Here is a 15,199-nt window from a genome sequence, read left to right as displayed (position 1 = left end):
TTAAATAGTTCTTGACACACATTTAAAACAAGTAGAAAACAAGATATGAAAATATATTCAGCCAGGATTCCGCACTATTTAATAGTAACTAGGTAAACATTGATAAACAGAATTGTAAAGTTCTGTTGTTAATCTTATTTAAGTAAATCAAAACATTTAAGAGTATGACTAATAGACGTTTCCCAATCTACTCAATTAATGCTTGAAGCCTAAAAGTATAATTCTGGTAAGGTTATATGCATTAGCACGGAATATCTATAAGCATTACAAGCCACAAGTGTATCCGAATGCTCTACTTCCAATAGTACTATCAAATAAATTTATTCATAGATTGCGACTAAAATTGAATTGACATAACACGATCAAATTCCGTAGGACTGCTATCTGCATATCAATCAATTTCTTCGATAGTGATAGTAAATACAACCCATACAAACACACCTTCAATATCGGTTATCTCAAAGTTATCTGCTTTGGCACCGTAAACCCACGCAGCACGCTGCACCGTGCACGTTGCTGTAAACTCACTATATTGAATATTCCTTCACATCAGCTATAATATATTCAGTATAGTACCGGTTGTAGCTTTACGATCACGCTTCTAGCCGACTCTACCTAGTGCCTGGTACCCGGTACCTATTATGTGAATAAGTGACGCCAAAATAGTTTGAGAAGATGATAAGTAATTTGTAAATAACCAGTAAAAGTGTTAATTATACAAAATCTATTTTGAATAAGTTTAAACATAAAATAGTGAATAAAAATGGATTGCAAAATTAATTTAACACAAAAAAACCCCCAGGAAAATGCTGGATTACTCTCCAAATTGCTTCTGTGGTAAGTTTGTATGCAATTAATAAATTATTATAATGAGAACAGAACCTACTGGGCGGGACCTTAATCCTTCACTTTGTTCCTCCTTTTTTAATATTTTCGTTCTGTAAGTATCTATATTATGTATTAAAGAGTAAATTGAACATAGTGTATTAAAAAATGATGCTATTTCTCTAAAATTAAATAGAATTAAATAATAAACAAATATGACTGGAAAGTGTATCCCTGTGGTACTCCAACAAAAAATGTATTTACATCGCCGGTCAAAAAAGTATCTGTGACATATTAAAAATAAAGTAATAAAAACAATAATAAAAACTGCTTTTCTATAGCAATTCAAGCCCAAAATAGTATAGGCGAAAAAGATAATTATGTTAAAATAAACTAAGTAAATAAACTGTGCAGCATTCTAAAACTTATCTTAAACAGGTTCTTAGTTTTAATAACGGGCACAAGTCGCAAATAATCTTGCATAAAATTAATTTCTATGTTAAAAAGAAACACAAAAATGTTTAAACTGTCGCCAAAATATTTTTTTATCTCTAAAATTTTGTAACGAGAAAGAAATTGATGTTTCATAGATACATTTTTAACCGACTTCAAAAAAGGAGGTTATGAATAAAATACCTACGCGTCGAATATGTAATATTTCCAGAACTGCCTAATTTTCGTATATGTTAGTCTTTATCAGCGTCTGAACGAATGTGCCAAATTTCAAAAACTGTATGTACATTGTACGTATGTATGTATGTATGTATGTTTTTATGATTGTGTATCTTGTCCAGAGATAAGCGCTCTGGAACTACCATAACGATTTCAATCATTATTTTTTTGGTTCAATTTAGGGTATGGTGCAAGTTTCACCAAAATCGGTTCAGTGGTTTTGAAGGTAAGTTTTGTAGGGAGTTTTAATTTTCAATTACGTACAATTTTGAAGTCGGTTTTTACTTTTTAAAATACAGTTATTATCATATTCCACAGGCACTGTTTTCATCTCTTCCACAAGGGTAAAAAATACGGTCTAAATGTCGAAGATCTGTGGAGGACACGGAAATGCGATATGTCTGGTGATTTGGGAACCCGTTTAGAAGAAGCGTGGTTTAAGGAACTTCAAAAAGCTAAAAGAAGTGATTCGAAACCGTCACTAGCAAGAGCTATCGTTAGATGCTTTTGGCTGGAGTACATGATTCTAGGAATTGTTTTAGGAATCCTTTTCATCCTAATATGGTAAAGAATTTTTATGTTCATTTGCCAAAATGAACCGACTAAATAGTTGATTGTTTAATTTTTTTGGTTTCATTCCTGATTGCACTTACTACGCTTTTGGTGAAATAAAATTAACATTAAACAATTAAACATCCATAATTTATTTAATTTCCTTTTCCAGGCCAATCATACCGTATTCTCTAGCTCTGTTCATAAATTACTTCACTAATGAAAGAAGCTCTGAGTCTTACAAGTACGCGCACATATACAATATGATATTAAATTTATGCATTATTTCTACACCTTTTCTCGTTAATCTAACAGAATTTGGGCTAAGTATCGTTGGAATGAAAGTCAGAATAGCCTGCTGCTCCTTGATGTATAGGAAGGTAATCTTCTTCAATCTAAGCATCAAATTATATTCGATTCAAGTCATAAAGCATAAATAATATTTGATAATAAATTTTAATTCAACTTTTTTATTTACTGCTAACAATGTTTCTTGAATTATTCTGATACAACTTAACGGTGATGATAATTTTTAGATGATGAGGCTTAGTCGAAGTGGCCTAAGTAAAACAGAAACAGGGCAGGTAATAAACTTGATGTCCAACGACGTGGGTCGCTTTGATGTAGCCTGTTTATACTTGCATTACATTTGGGTGATGCCAGTGGTGATCATATTCGTTTCTTACCTGGTGTGGCAGCGAATTGCTTGGGCTGCGCTGGCTGGACTGGGTGTGATTATCCTGCAGACTTTGTTGGTACAAAGTAAGTACAAAACTGAATAAAAAGGTTTTACGGAAACAGCTCTTTTCTGTTAAAGAGAAGGTTTCAGTCCTCGAAATACTTTTAACTTAATTCCGAATAAAGGAGGTTTTGTAGCTTTGTTTGAACAAAATAGCTACTACCTATTTGAATTAGTTACTCTTTAAGTTATAATATTTACTAACTTTTATTAAATATTGATTGTAGCTTATTTAAGTAGCTGGCTAGCCAAACTCAGAGGGAAGATAGCTAAACGTACAGACGAGAGAGTCAAGGTTATGAGCGAACTAGTAAATGGAGTGCAAGTTATCAAAATGTACGCCTGGGAAAAGCCCTTTGAAAAGCTAGTGGAAAATCTTAGAAAGTAAGTCACCAATACCATAAAATGGCAAGTAATACGCGCCAAACACTACCAAGAAATATGGAGACAATATTGATACTTAATACAAATTACATCATATTAATATTATCATAACATTCAACATTAATATTGTGCACAAATACTTAATAGTATGTCAAGAGCTCCTTAGATAATATTATGGGAGCTCTTGACATCCTGTTGTCTGTTTATTCATGTAAATAGGTATGTGTTTTTTTTAGATTGGAAGTAAAATTCATAACACACACTATGATGATCAAGGGATTCTCTACAAGTATCATTGTGTTTACGGAGCGGCTAGTTCTGTACGCTGCGTTAGTGACGTTTATTGCAATCGGCGGGGAAATCAATTCCGAGATCACCTTCTCTTTGGCACAATACTACAACTTGTTACAAATAGCATGTAACATTTATTTTCCATGGGCCCTCGCATTCCTTGGAGAATCCAAAATTTCGGTGCAACGTCTTGAAGTAAGTAAATATGTTGTATTTGCAAATATTTAATTCCCAAAATTCCAAATATTTTGAGTTATACCCAATTAATTATTGAATACCTATATAATATTATAATGGATATTATATTATTATGAGTAAGCACTCATAACAATAATTATATATGCGTTGTCGTGTCTCGATGTCTTACGTCTATCAAGACAAATATCGTCTGATAAGATAGTACTCCATTTATAGTAGCTTTAAGCATACCTATTACCTATTGTAATATGCAATATGCATACCTACAGAGTTGAGGTAGATCATTTCTCCAATGGTTCAACATTATCAAAAATATATTTGTCGTTGCTAGTAGCACAAATAATATATTTATTAACTTATTAAAATAGAGCATAGAGTTTATATAGCTAACTAATAGGTCAAAATTGTATTGCATGAACAATTTTATTTTTACAGGAATTCTTACTACTCAATGAAGTTGAACCGGTTGGATACAAAGTAAACAATATCGAATCTTTTTCCAATATTAAACTTAAGGATGATCACATTAAGAAATCATTGAAATTGGAACTTTCTAATGTTACTGCTAGTTGGCAGATTAACCCAATAGTACAAACTTTGAGAAGCATTACGCTCGAAGTAAACCCCGGAGAATTTGTTGGCATAGTTGGCTCTGTTGGATCTGGTAAGGTATGATGAAATGATATTAATAAAAGGAAATTCTCTTGATTATAATATTACTCATAAGAAATTTTCAAAATAAATCTACTTATAATAAAATTAAAATTATATTTGATACTTTTTCTACAGTCTTCGTTACTTCAATTAATTCTGGGAGAGCTGCAACCAAATTCCGGAAGAATATCATTGGGAGGTGCAACTGTTTCGTACGCTAGTCAGGATCCTTGGCTCTTTGTGGCTACTGTCCGACAGAACATACTTTTCGGCTTACCATACGACAAGGCAAGATACAATAAGGTAATAATATTATTTAAGTATTAAAAGTTAAGAACTTAATTTTTTTGTATGTTTTTTTTTGTTGTAACTTTAATATTTATTACAACTATTTTTATCAGGAGTGCACAGTCTGAATTAAGACTCGTAATACATTCTACAATTTGCTTGCAAAATTTCATGACTGTCATTATGAAATTTTGTGTTAGCGTTTTATGTAAGTAATTTTTTTAACGCATAGTTTTACTAACTGTATCCTACATAGAATGTTTTAATGACATCTGTATATAAATTATTATTAAACTGAGTACATTCTCGTTTTTTATTGATTATCCGTTCAGGTCGTAGAGGCATGTGCACTTCTCCGCGACTTCGAGCAGCTGCCGGGGGGAGACGGCACGATGGTGGGGGAGAGGGGAGCCAGCCTCAGCGGCGGACAGAGAGCTCGGGTCGGCCTCGCCCGCGCCTGCTATAGACAAGTATGTTAAGGATGCATTGGAAGTATCTTATAATATTTTAAAGGTCCCTAAAAGATATTATGAAGATTGAATATTGTCTATATTATCATCTTTTATACTTTTATTACTTATATATAATATCCTCTTTTATTATTTTATACCTTTATCTTCTTTTATTAACCGACTTCCAAAAATGAGGTTATATTATGTTCGTCTGTATATATATTTTTTGTATGTTCAACCATAACTTCGCCGTTTGTGGACCGATTTTCATAATTATTTTGTTGTTCTTTAGGGTTGAATACGAATTTGGTATCATGTTCACATAAATGGTGATTTGATGATGGGATCCACGAGAAATCGAGGGGACTCCTTGATATTTGTATAGACATATATAGTGATTTGGTTTTTTTCTGAAGCATTCGAGGTAAATGCTACCAAAAAGTAGGATTTCACACCAGGTTATACCCTGGATCCCAAGGTACCGAACAGAACTTTTGAATCCTTATAGATACTGGTTCGGGGATTTTGGCGTTGTATAAACAACTGAAAGCATAAGCCAATACATCAATTTGATTGATCATCATCATCACAACCATAATTATACCATGTATCATCACATTATGACCCAATTATTGGTACTTTTCGTGATATTTTGGATCGAAGCAGATATTTTTGATCATTATTTCGCTATTTGTAGACTGATTTTCAAAATTCTTATGTTGTTGTGAAGGATATAATCTAAATTTTGTATGTCAATTACAAAAGTGGTGATCTGATGATGATATCCATGAGCAATCGAGGGAAATCCTTAAAATTGATTAAAACACACATTAAAATGTTGTTTCTAGTAGGTTAAAATGTTATTTCTAATAACTTAAACATATTATTATGTTACGAATAAGTGAAATTTGCCATCCATCCATCATGCCTTTGGATCAAGAGACCATCGTAGGTCTCTTGATCCAAAGGCAAACAGAACTCCTGAACATATTTTAAAGATAAAAGTTTGGAAATTGCAGCATCGCTTAGATAACTGCAAGCATTGACCACAATTTCGATTACAGTAATTTTATAATATGGATAGATAACATTCGTAGTGGTTATCTATGTATAAAGCATTATCTTGTAGATAACTAAAAAGAGTTAAAATTATTATTTTTTAACAAAAAAATTAGACCGACTTCCAAGGTAAAAACAATATTCTTAAAATGATCTAAAAAGTATTTAAATAATTCAAATTTTTCATTAGTGCGTTTTTCAAAATTCAACCAAACCTCAACGAATTCTATACCTACTCAATTTTCATTTTTTTGAAGTCGGTACTGGCTAAGTTAAATTATGTCAAGTATTTCAGTTCAGGGCTGGTACCGACTAAAACGTAGTGATTATATTCTCTTTGGTACCGACTTCAAACGAATGAAAATTGAGTACAGAATTCGTTCATCAGTCGAATTTTGAAAAAGGCACTAATGAAGAATTTGAATTATTTCATAGTTTTTAGATGATTTTAAGAATATTGTTTTTACCTTGGAAGTCGGTTTCAATTTTTTGTTAAAAAAAAAATAATTACTGTACTATAATATTTCAAGTTGATTTCAAGAGAAATTTTCCACTATTATCAACGCGAATATCATCAGATTGAATACCGTTATGCCTACAGGATATCAAAAGTTCAACGCTTCGATATGAGTCGACTATTAATAGTTTATTAGTTGTTCATTTTATTCGAAATTTACATATTATATTTGAATCGCAAAACATGTTTTAGAAGAATTTATACAGGATAATATACTAAGTCATAATTGCAATGCTATTTTTATCTTTTAATCTTGATTAGTGAATGTGTTCTTATATTATGAAGTTAACAGTAGACAAACATGTTTAATGTTTTGATTATACCATCAGTTTTTTTTTTATGAAATAAGGGGGCAAACGAGCAAACGGGTCACCTGATGGAAATCAACTTCCGTCGCCCATGGACACTCGCAGCATCAGAAGAGCTGCAAGTGCGTAGCCGGCCTTTTAAGAGGGAATAGGGTAATAGGGGAGGGAAGGGAAGGGAAGGGAATAGTTGAGGGTAGGGAAGGGAATAGGGTAGGGGTTAGGGGATTGGGCCTCCGGTAAACTCACTCACTCGGCAAAACACAGCGCAAGCGCTGTTTCACGTCGGTTTTCTGTGAGAACGTGGTATTTATCCGGTCGAGCCGGCCCATTCGTGCCGAAGCATGGCTCTCCCACGTATAAAATTTCAATTTTTTATCTGGTAATAGGCCGACATATATCTCCTGGACGACCCGCTGTCGGCGGTGGATACGCACGTGGGCAAGCACCTGGTGTCGGAGTGCATCAACGGCCTGCTGCGGCACTCCACGCGCGTGCTGGTCACGCACCAGCTGCACCACCTCAAGACCGCTGACAAAGTCGTCATACTCAGAAATGTGAGTATACATATACCTCCTGGATGACCCGCTGTCGGCGGTGGACACGCACGTGGGCAAGCACCTGGTGTCGGAGTGCGTCAACGGCCTGCTGCGGCACTCCACGCGCGTGCTGGTCACGCACCAGCTGCACCACCTCAAGACCGCTGACAAAGTCGTCATACTCAGAAATGTGAGTATACATATACCTCCTGGACGACCCGCTGTCGGCGGTGGACACGCACGTGGGCAAGCACCTGGTGTCGGAGTGCGTCAACGGCCTGCTGCGGCACTCCACGCGCGTGCTGGTCACGCACCAGCTGCATCACCTCAAGACCGCTGACAAAGTCGTCATACTCAGAAATGTGAGTATACATATACCTCCTGGACGACCCGCTGTCGGCGGTGGACACGCACGTGGGCAAGCACCTGGTGTCGGAGTGCGTCAACGGCCTGCTGCGGCACAGCACGCGCGTGCTGGTCACGCACCAGCTGCACCACCTCAAGACCGCTGACAAAGTCGTCATACTCAAAAATGTGAATATACATATACCTCCAGTATATACATATACCAGAATTAAAAAAGTATATGTTCCTTATAAAATTCATCTACCTTTTTAACCGACTTCCAAAAATGAGGAGGTTATATTATAAGTACATATATTGGGCTGTGGATATTTTTTTTATTTGTGTATGTTCAACGATTACTCCGCCGTTTGTGAACCGATTTTCGAAATTTTTGTTTTGTTGTATGATGAGGTTTCACTTCAATTTGGTCCCATTTTCACAAAAGTGAAAGTGATGATGGGAACCATGAGTAATCGAGGGAACTCCTCGAACATAATAAATGGTGATTTTGGTTTTATGAGAAGCATATGCTACCAAAACGCAAGATTTTGTACTGAGGTAACTATGGCTCCGAAGATACTAAGAGAACTGCGGATTCCTTATAGATACAAGTTTGGGGGTTTAGGCGCTGTTTTAAGAACTGAAAGCATATGCTATTATGCAAATTACATTCATCATCATCATCATCATCATTACCACGATAGGGTCACCAATGTCACAAAAATAAACATAACAAATTCAACCTTAACTCCAGAGCGTAAGGCACACATTTGACATTACTTCTGAGAAGTAAGTTGCTTCGATAATACAAGTAACATCGCCTGTCTCACTTCCATACAAACGGCACGAAATCGCCGAGATATTTACCTTCTATTCTGTATATTAGTGATCGAAGACTATTCTGGAAAACAACGTAAATTCAACTTTTGCATTTTGCGTTTAGCGTTCATAGTACAATAACTGTCTGCCGTCTCGCTTCAATGTGCCAGCTTACTTTTGTTTCTTTTACCACGTGTTCACTTCGATTTTTTATTAATGTAAGTATTGTTTAAAATTATCTGCAGCTGATATTATATTTTGTATGTGTGACTGTTAACAAATTGTAATAACTAATAAGATACGTAGAATAATATGCAGGTGTGTTATTCTACGTAAGTATAGTGGGTACGCGATGGTTTACTTGGTAAGTAACTAAAAAGAGTCAAATTATTATTTTTAACAAAAAATTAAAACCGATTCCAAGGTAAAAACAATAATAACATCCATATTATATGAACTAAAAAGTATTAAATAATTTTTCCTATCTAATAGTGCCTTTTCCGAATTCGGCTATAAATCAACTATTTCTGTACTCAATCTTCATAATTTTGAAGTCGGTGCCAGTTCCAAAAGTTTCAAATATTCTGGCAGACTGAAGATTCAGCTATATCTGGTACCGACTTCAAAATGATGAAGATTGAGTACAGAAACAGTTGATTTTCAGCCGAATTCGGAAAAAGGCACTATTAGATAGGAAAAATTATTTAATACTTTTTAGTTCATATAATATGGATGTTATTATTGTTTTTACCTTGGAAGTCGGTTTTCATTTTTTGTTAAAAATAATAATATAGCATACCATCTACATTTTAAGTTTATTCTGATATGAAACATTTCAAACAGGGTGAAATAGAAGCTCAGGGTACTTTTGAAGAAGTATCACGTTCCCCGCATTTCGATCAGCTTCATAAATTTGAAGAACACGAAAAGGAGGAACTCACTGGTGACTCACTTGAAACTGTTCAGGTAAACTCTTTGTAATTTAAGTTGTTAAATAATAATTAATAAAATGACATATTTTTAACTATTATTTTAATTACTTGTCCAGGATAAAACAAATCCTATAGCAGAAGATGCTGATGACGATGAGGACGATTCACAAGAAACAGATGAACTACTTCGTAAAGGTATGATTATATCAATTTTTTTTTAAAGAAATCTATAAATAAAAAATGTCTTATTTATGAATTTCAGATAGTGTTTCTGGCTCAGTATACCTAAAATACTTCAGAGCTGGAGGAAGTTGGATGCTGCTAATATTTACTATCCTCTCAATATTGATTGCCCAAGTGGTGACTTCGGCTGGTGACCTTTGGTTAAGTCATTGGTAAGTATTTATTGCTAATTAGTAATTACTAAATTCTATATTTTAATAGAGTTATTTCATGTTACATTGTTTTCGCTTATTTTTAGGATGAACAATGTGGAAACAAATTTGCAAGAAATGAATAGCAGTAAATTAGAAGACTTGGATACACTTTTACTATCATCAGCAACTAACTCATCTACTGATTCAGATAACAATTCTATTGCAAACCTCACAGTTATTGGGACAATAGTTAAAACAGCAATAACTCTGGAAGACATAAGCAATGTAAATAAATTTGATCATTTTTACTACATCTATATTTGGAGCGCAGCATTGCTAGGGTGCATAATATTGACGTCTGAAAGGTAGGTTTCTATTACACATCCAATTTTCTAAGAAAGATTAATTATTGTAAGTAATTTATAAGTACACACTACAATTAAACATAATATTAAATTGAGTGTCCACTTTGCATGAATTTCTGGTGACTTTGTTTCAAATTCTTATTACCTTTTACAGATCTCTAATTTTCATGTGGGTCTGTATGCGTAGTTCAATAAAGCTCCACAATGAAATGTTTAGTAATATTCTAACAGCTACAATGAGATTTTTTAATACGAACCCATCTGGAAGGATTTTGAACAGATTTTCAAAAGACATGGGTGCTGTTGATGAAATGCTGCCTAAAATGTACATCGAAAGTATTCAGGTATTATTATTATAAAAATATTGGTAAGATTATACTATCATTGTTGAATATTGTTATGTTCAGCAGTAATTTTGAGTATGAATATTGTTACAGGTAACGATGGTGATGTTTGGTATAATAGCTATGGTGGCTATAGTAAATCCTTACATGTTGCTTACGACGCTGATTTGTGGTGCCATTATGTACTTGTGGTCATCCGTTTACTTAAGTACTGCTCAAATTATAAGAAGGTAAAATGGTAAATTTAATTATTTATTTGTTTCGGAAAAATCTAGCTTCACATTAATTTATTATAGGACCTTTAAACTGTTGTCACAAAATATGTTCCTGATTTCAGGTTGGAGGGCATAACTCGAAGTCCGGTATTCTCTCACGTGTCCGCGAGTATGTCGGGGTTGGCAACGGTGCGCGCGTGCCAGGCGCAGACCATGCTGTGCCAGCAGTTCGATGCAAAACAAGACGTCCACACTGCGGCTTGGTATAACTCATTGTCTCCATAGCTTCTATAAATAATACTTTTAAAACAGTAAATAATGTTCTCTCTTTCTTCAGGTACTTGTCTCTCATTACGAATGCTTCGTTCTCTATATGGTTAAGCGTCGTTGCAGCATTATACGTCCTAGTCGTAACATACAGCTTGTTGCTGCTAGACAAAGGTAAGAATTAAGCGGAACAAATTCCTAACTAGCATTAGCTCTGTATTCTCGTTATTTACTGTTAAACTATATTTTAGGTGACACAAAGTCAGGTGACGTTGGATTAGCTGTAAGTCAAGCAATAGTACTAGTCAATATGTTGCAATATGGAATCAAACAAGTAACCCAAGTTGTATCTCAAATGACGAGTGTAGAGAGAATCCTAGAATACACAAACCTGCCGCAAGAAATCTCGCCAAACACCTCACCGCCCAAAAACTGGCCACAGCAAGCACGAATCGTTTTCAAGGACCTTTACCTAAGATACGAAAAGGACTCCGAGCCAGTGCTTAAAAACTTGAATATAGTCATAGACTCTTGTTGGAAGGTATATTATCTCCTCTTTGTTTTCTATGTTGTGAGCTTAGTTGGAAGTATATTATAAATAATATAATTTGTATCAAAACATTTTTAAAAGCTTTACTTACCGTAAAGTAGAATTATTAGTTATACAGGTTGTTCGGGTGAACACCTTTACCCTTAAAACAATCAAATGAGCCCGTCAAAATGAAAATATTTTTCTATGAGAACAATGCTGGGAACTCAAAAAAAATTGTTCTCATAGAAAATTTTTCATTTTGACGGGCTCAGTTGATGGTTTTAAGGATACTCGTAACGGTGTTCACCCGAACAACCTGTATAAATAATTTGTAACTCATTTGGAATATGTCACCTTAACATCGATTTTACTACGAGAATAGGTTATGGACCGGTTAAAATATGGTTCTATAATTCTTAAGTCAACCTACATAATATTATTATAACTTATCAACTATTACATATTCACGAGACTACTGAATATTTATCGGCTAATGAAATAAGGTTGTTAATTTCTTTTTATTAATTCTTACACTAATGTTGATCATTTGTGGGATTCCCATGACACATAATGTACGATAAAATACTACAATTTAATGTAATTGATACTTTTTGACAGGTAGGAGTAGTAGGACGCACCGGAGCAGGGAAATCTTCGCTGATATCCGCTTTGTTTCGTCTGGCTCCTATTGATGGACATGTTTATATAGATGACATCGACACAGGAGAAATAACGCTAAAAGTATATATAAACTTACTACTTTTTGTTGCGCTTAATTTTTTGGCGGTTGGCTTTATTGTTGGTAAATTTTCAGGACCTCCGTTCGAAAATATCCATAATACCACAGGAGCCAGTTTTGTTCTCTGCGAGCTTACGTTACAACCTGGATCCATTTGATAAATACTCTGATGCCGATATATGGAAAGCTTTGGAGCAGGTTTGTAAACAAAATAATAAATACATGTTTCCTTAGTTAAACTTGTTTGCTATATTAAACAGTTTTCCAGGTAAAATTGAAAGATAGCGTGACGTCGCTATCATCGGCAGTAGAATCAGGCGGTTCCAACTTCAGCGCTGGTGAGCGTCAGCTGCTGTGTCTGGCGCGGGCCGCCCTCGCCTCCAACAGACTGCTCATCCTCGACGAGGCCACTGCTAATGTTGATCCTAAGTAAGAGCAAAACGGTATTGACTAGTTAGATATTAGATACATCATACATTGATCCATGATACCATATTATGCAAGTCTGCCTATATAAGTATAAGACAAAAAAAATTGTTGCCTATCAGAGACACATCTGACATCAGTCACATCATTGACTTAATTTTCTACATTAACGTACTCCTTTCATTACAGCACCGATGCGTTAATACAGAAGTCTATCCGAGAACACTTTGCGGATTGCACTGTGGTGACTGTGGCTCATCGACTGCATACCGTCGCTGACTCTGATCGGATAATTGTGAGTTACAATAATATTGTGTGCTATTAAAAAACCTTCTGCCTTACAATATTCTGGGTGGATTTAATTATTTGATCGGGTTGTTACCTTCTCAGCCTAACTGATCAGGAGTCAGGACTAATACTGGCTTTACATAATATTACCTTTGATAAGTAGGTCCACTGTTTTTCTGATGGCACCTATCATAGAAAAAACTACTTTCAAACATGATTAATTTCATTACTGTGTTCTTTACAGGTAATGGAAGCTGGCCAAATCGTTGAATTTGGCGATCCCCATAAATTACTACAGAAAGAGGATGGTCATTTCATCAGGATGGTTAACGAGCTAGGCTCAGCATCTGAACAAAGCCTACGCGAATTAGCTAAGGCCGCTTTTTTAGAAAGAAATAAAGATAAATCTAATTGATATCAAATCAAAAATATATTATGATAATATTTTTTATTTCTCTCCTGCTAGTAACGCCTTGTTTCTCCCACATAAGTAAATACTAAATGAGGGAATACACTGTTCCCTTATAACCGACACGACTAGCAAAATATCGGGTATAGGAGTCAAAACCGCCTTTTTGCCCATCCAAAGCATGGATCATCTCGTGTCAGACAGGTGATCATCAATGTAGTTTCTTCATTTTGTTGCCTTACGGTGGCAATCAAGACTAAACCATTGGACCACGAGGCGTCTTTAATCTTAATACCTATAGTCTTTATAAATATTTTGGTATCTTTTAATGTGGAGCTCTTAAATCCAAACCTATTGCGTAAGAAAAAAAATAGGAATGTGGCGCCTAGAGCAAACCTATAAAATCTGAATTATTTGCAATGTAATGTATGAGTAGCTTTTCGTATTATTAAAACGTAGATACCACATTCTAGGTACTTTGTTTATTTCCTCCCTAGGACTGACTACTAAGGTACTTAAAAGAAAATTGATTAAACTTAATTAATAATAGTATTGGATTCATCCTACTAATATTATAAAGGCGAAAGTTTGTTTGGATGTATGGATGTGTGGATGTATGGATGTTTGTTACTCTTTCACGCAAAAACTACTGAACGGATTTTAATGAAACTTTACAATAATATAGCTTATACATCAGAATAACACATAGGCTACAATTTTAACCGACGTTCAAAATGAGGGAGGTGTTATGTTCGTTTTCTTATATTCAACGATTACTCCGTCGTTTGTTAACCGATTTTCAAATTTTTTCATTTGGTATATACGGTATCATCCCAAAATATTCACAAAAGTGGTGATCTGATGAAGGATCCATAAGTAATCGAGGGAACTCCTCAAAACTTATAGGGAAACATGTGGTGACTTCGGTTTCGTGAGAAGTATTCTAAGCATATGCTACCAACAACTAAGATTTTGCACCGAGATATACCTGTTATACCGTGGTTCGGAAGGTGCTGAGAGAACTCCTGATTCTTTATAGATACAAGTTTGGGAGTTTCGGCGCTGTTTTAAGAACAGAAAGCATATGCTACTATGCAAATTACATTCATCATCATCACTACCATTTCATAGTCCTTTAGATTCCCCGATCCCCTGATTTCTTAACTATGAGAGACAGAAATAAAGTGAATAGACTATTTGAATATTTACACTACAAAATCTTATATCCGAGTGGCAGGAACGGTGGGATAACTCGATCAAAGGTCGTCACCTGTACAATTTCTTTCCTTCGGTTCGTGAACGACTCGCCATGCATTGGATAGAAATAGATCATTGCGTCGCACAATTCCTAACTGGTCACGGTAATTTTAAAGCTAAACTTCATGGATTTAAATTAGTTCCATCTCCTTTTTGCGAGTGCTCGACCAAAGACAGCCCGCAAGAACAAACTGCTCATCACGTACTCTGGGAGTGCGGTCTCTGGCATGAGGAAAGAACCGATCTGTTAAACAGCCTCCAATGTGTCTCTGGAGTCGTCTATTTCGATGACCTCGTAGGCAGCGCAAGGAATTTCCGTGCTTTCAAACGTTTTTGCCATAAATACTATTGGAAACAATCGAACACAAGTTTGCCATTTAAATAAATGACATTTTTTTTATGAATTAGG

The 15,199-nt window shown here is 35.1% G+C and overlaps 1 protein-coding gene across 3 annotated transcripts; it reads left to right on the top strand.

The window, feature by feature from the left end:
* The first annotated feature begins 486 nt into the window (after positions 1 to 486).
* Positions 487 to 13,563, top strand: LOC121729207 (ATP-binding cassette subfamily C member 4-like). 3 transcript variants are annotated; one of them, XM_042117633.1, is made up of 25 exons: positions 487 to 837; positions 1,816 to 2,061; positions 2,222 to 2,429; positions 2,586 to 2,811; positions 3,016 to 3,172; positions 3,409 to 3,658; positions 4,097 to 4,330; positions 4,451 to 4,618; positions 4,936 to 5,073; positions 7,326 to 7,331; positions 7,676 to 7,837; positions 9,483 to 9,605; positions 9,688 to 9,766; positions 9,834 to 9,966; positions 10,053 to 10,313; positions 10,468 to 10,657; positions 10,751 to 10,887; positions 10,995 to 11,135; positions 11,210 to 11,313; positions 11,391 to 11,680; positions 12,290 to 12,412; positions 12,486 to 12,608; positions 12,679 to 12,839; positions 13,026 to 13,131; positions 13,369 to 13,563. In XM_042117633.1, exons 1-25 carry the CDS (start codon positions 764 to 766, stop codon positions 13,537 to 13,539), a joined length of 4,011 nt encoding a protein of 1,336 aa, XP_041973567.1. In that variant the 5' UTR covers positions 487 to 763; the 3' UTR covers positions 13,540 to 13,563. The 3 variants fall into 3 exon arrangements, with proteins under 3 accessions (XP_041973567.1, XP_041973566.1, XP_041973565.1); XM_042117632.1 differs by lacking the exon at positions 7,676 to 7,837 and adding an exon at positions 7,504 to 7,665; XM_042117631.1 differs by lacking the exon at positions 7,676 to 7,837 and having other exon boundaries at positions 7,326 to 7,493.
* The last annotated feature ends 1,636 nt before the right edge of the window (positions 13,564 to 15,199 follow it).

The sequence above is a fragment of the Aricia agestis genome, chromosome 8 (assembly GCF_905147365.1).
Source record: "Aricia agestis chromosome 8, ilAriAges1.1, whole genome shotgun sequence".
Classification (NCBI taxonomy): domain Eukaryota; kingdom Metazoa; phylum Arthropoda; class Insecta; order Lepidoptera; family Lycaenidae; genus Aricia; species Aricia agestis.
The sequence above is the reverse complement of the archived record's forward strand: the minus strand, read 5'-3'. Positions and strand labels throughout refer to the sequence as shown.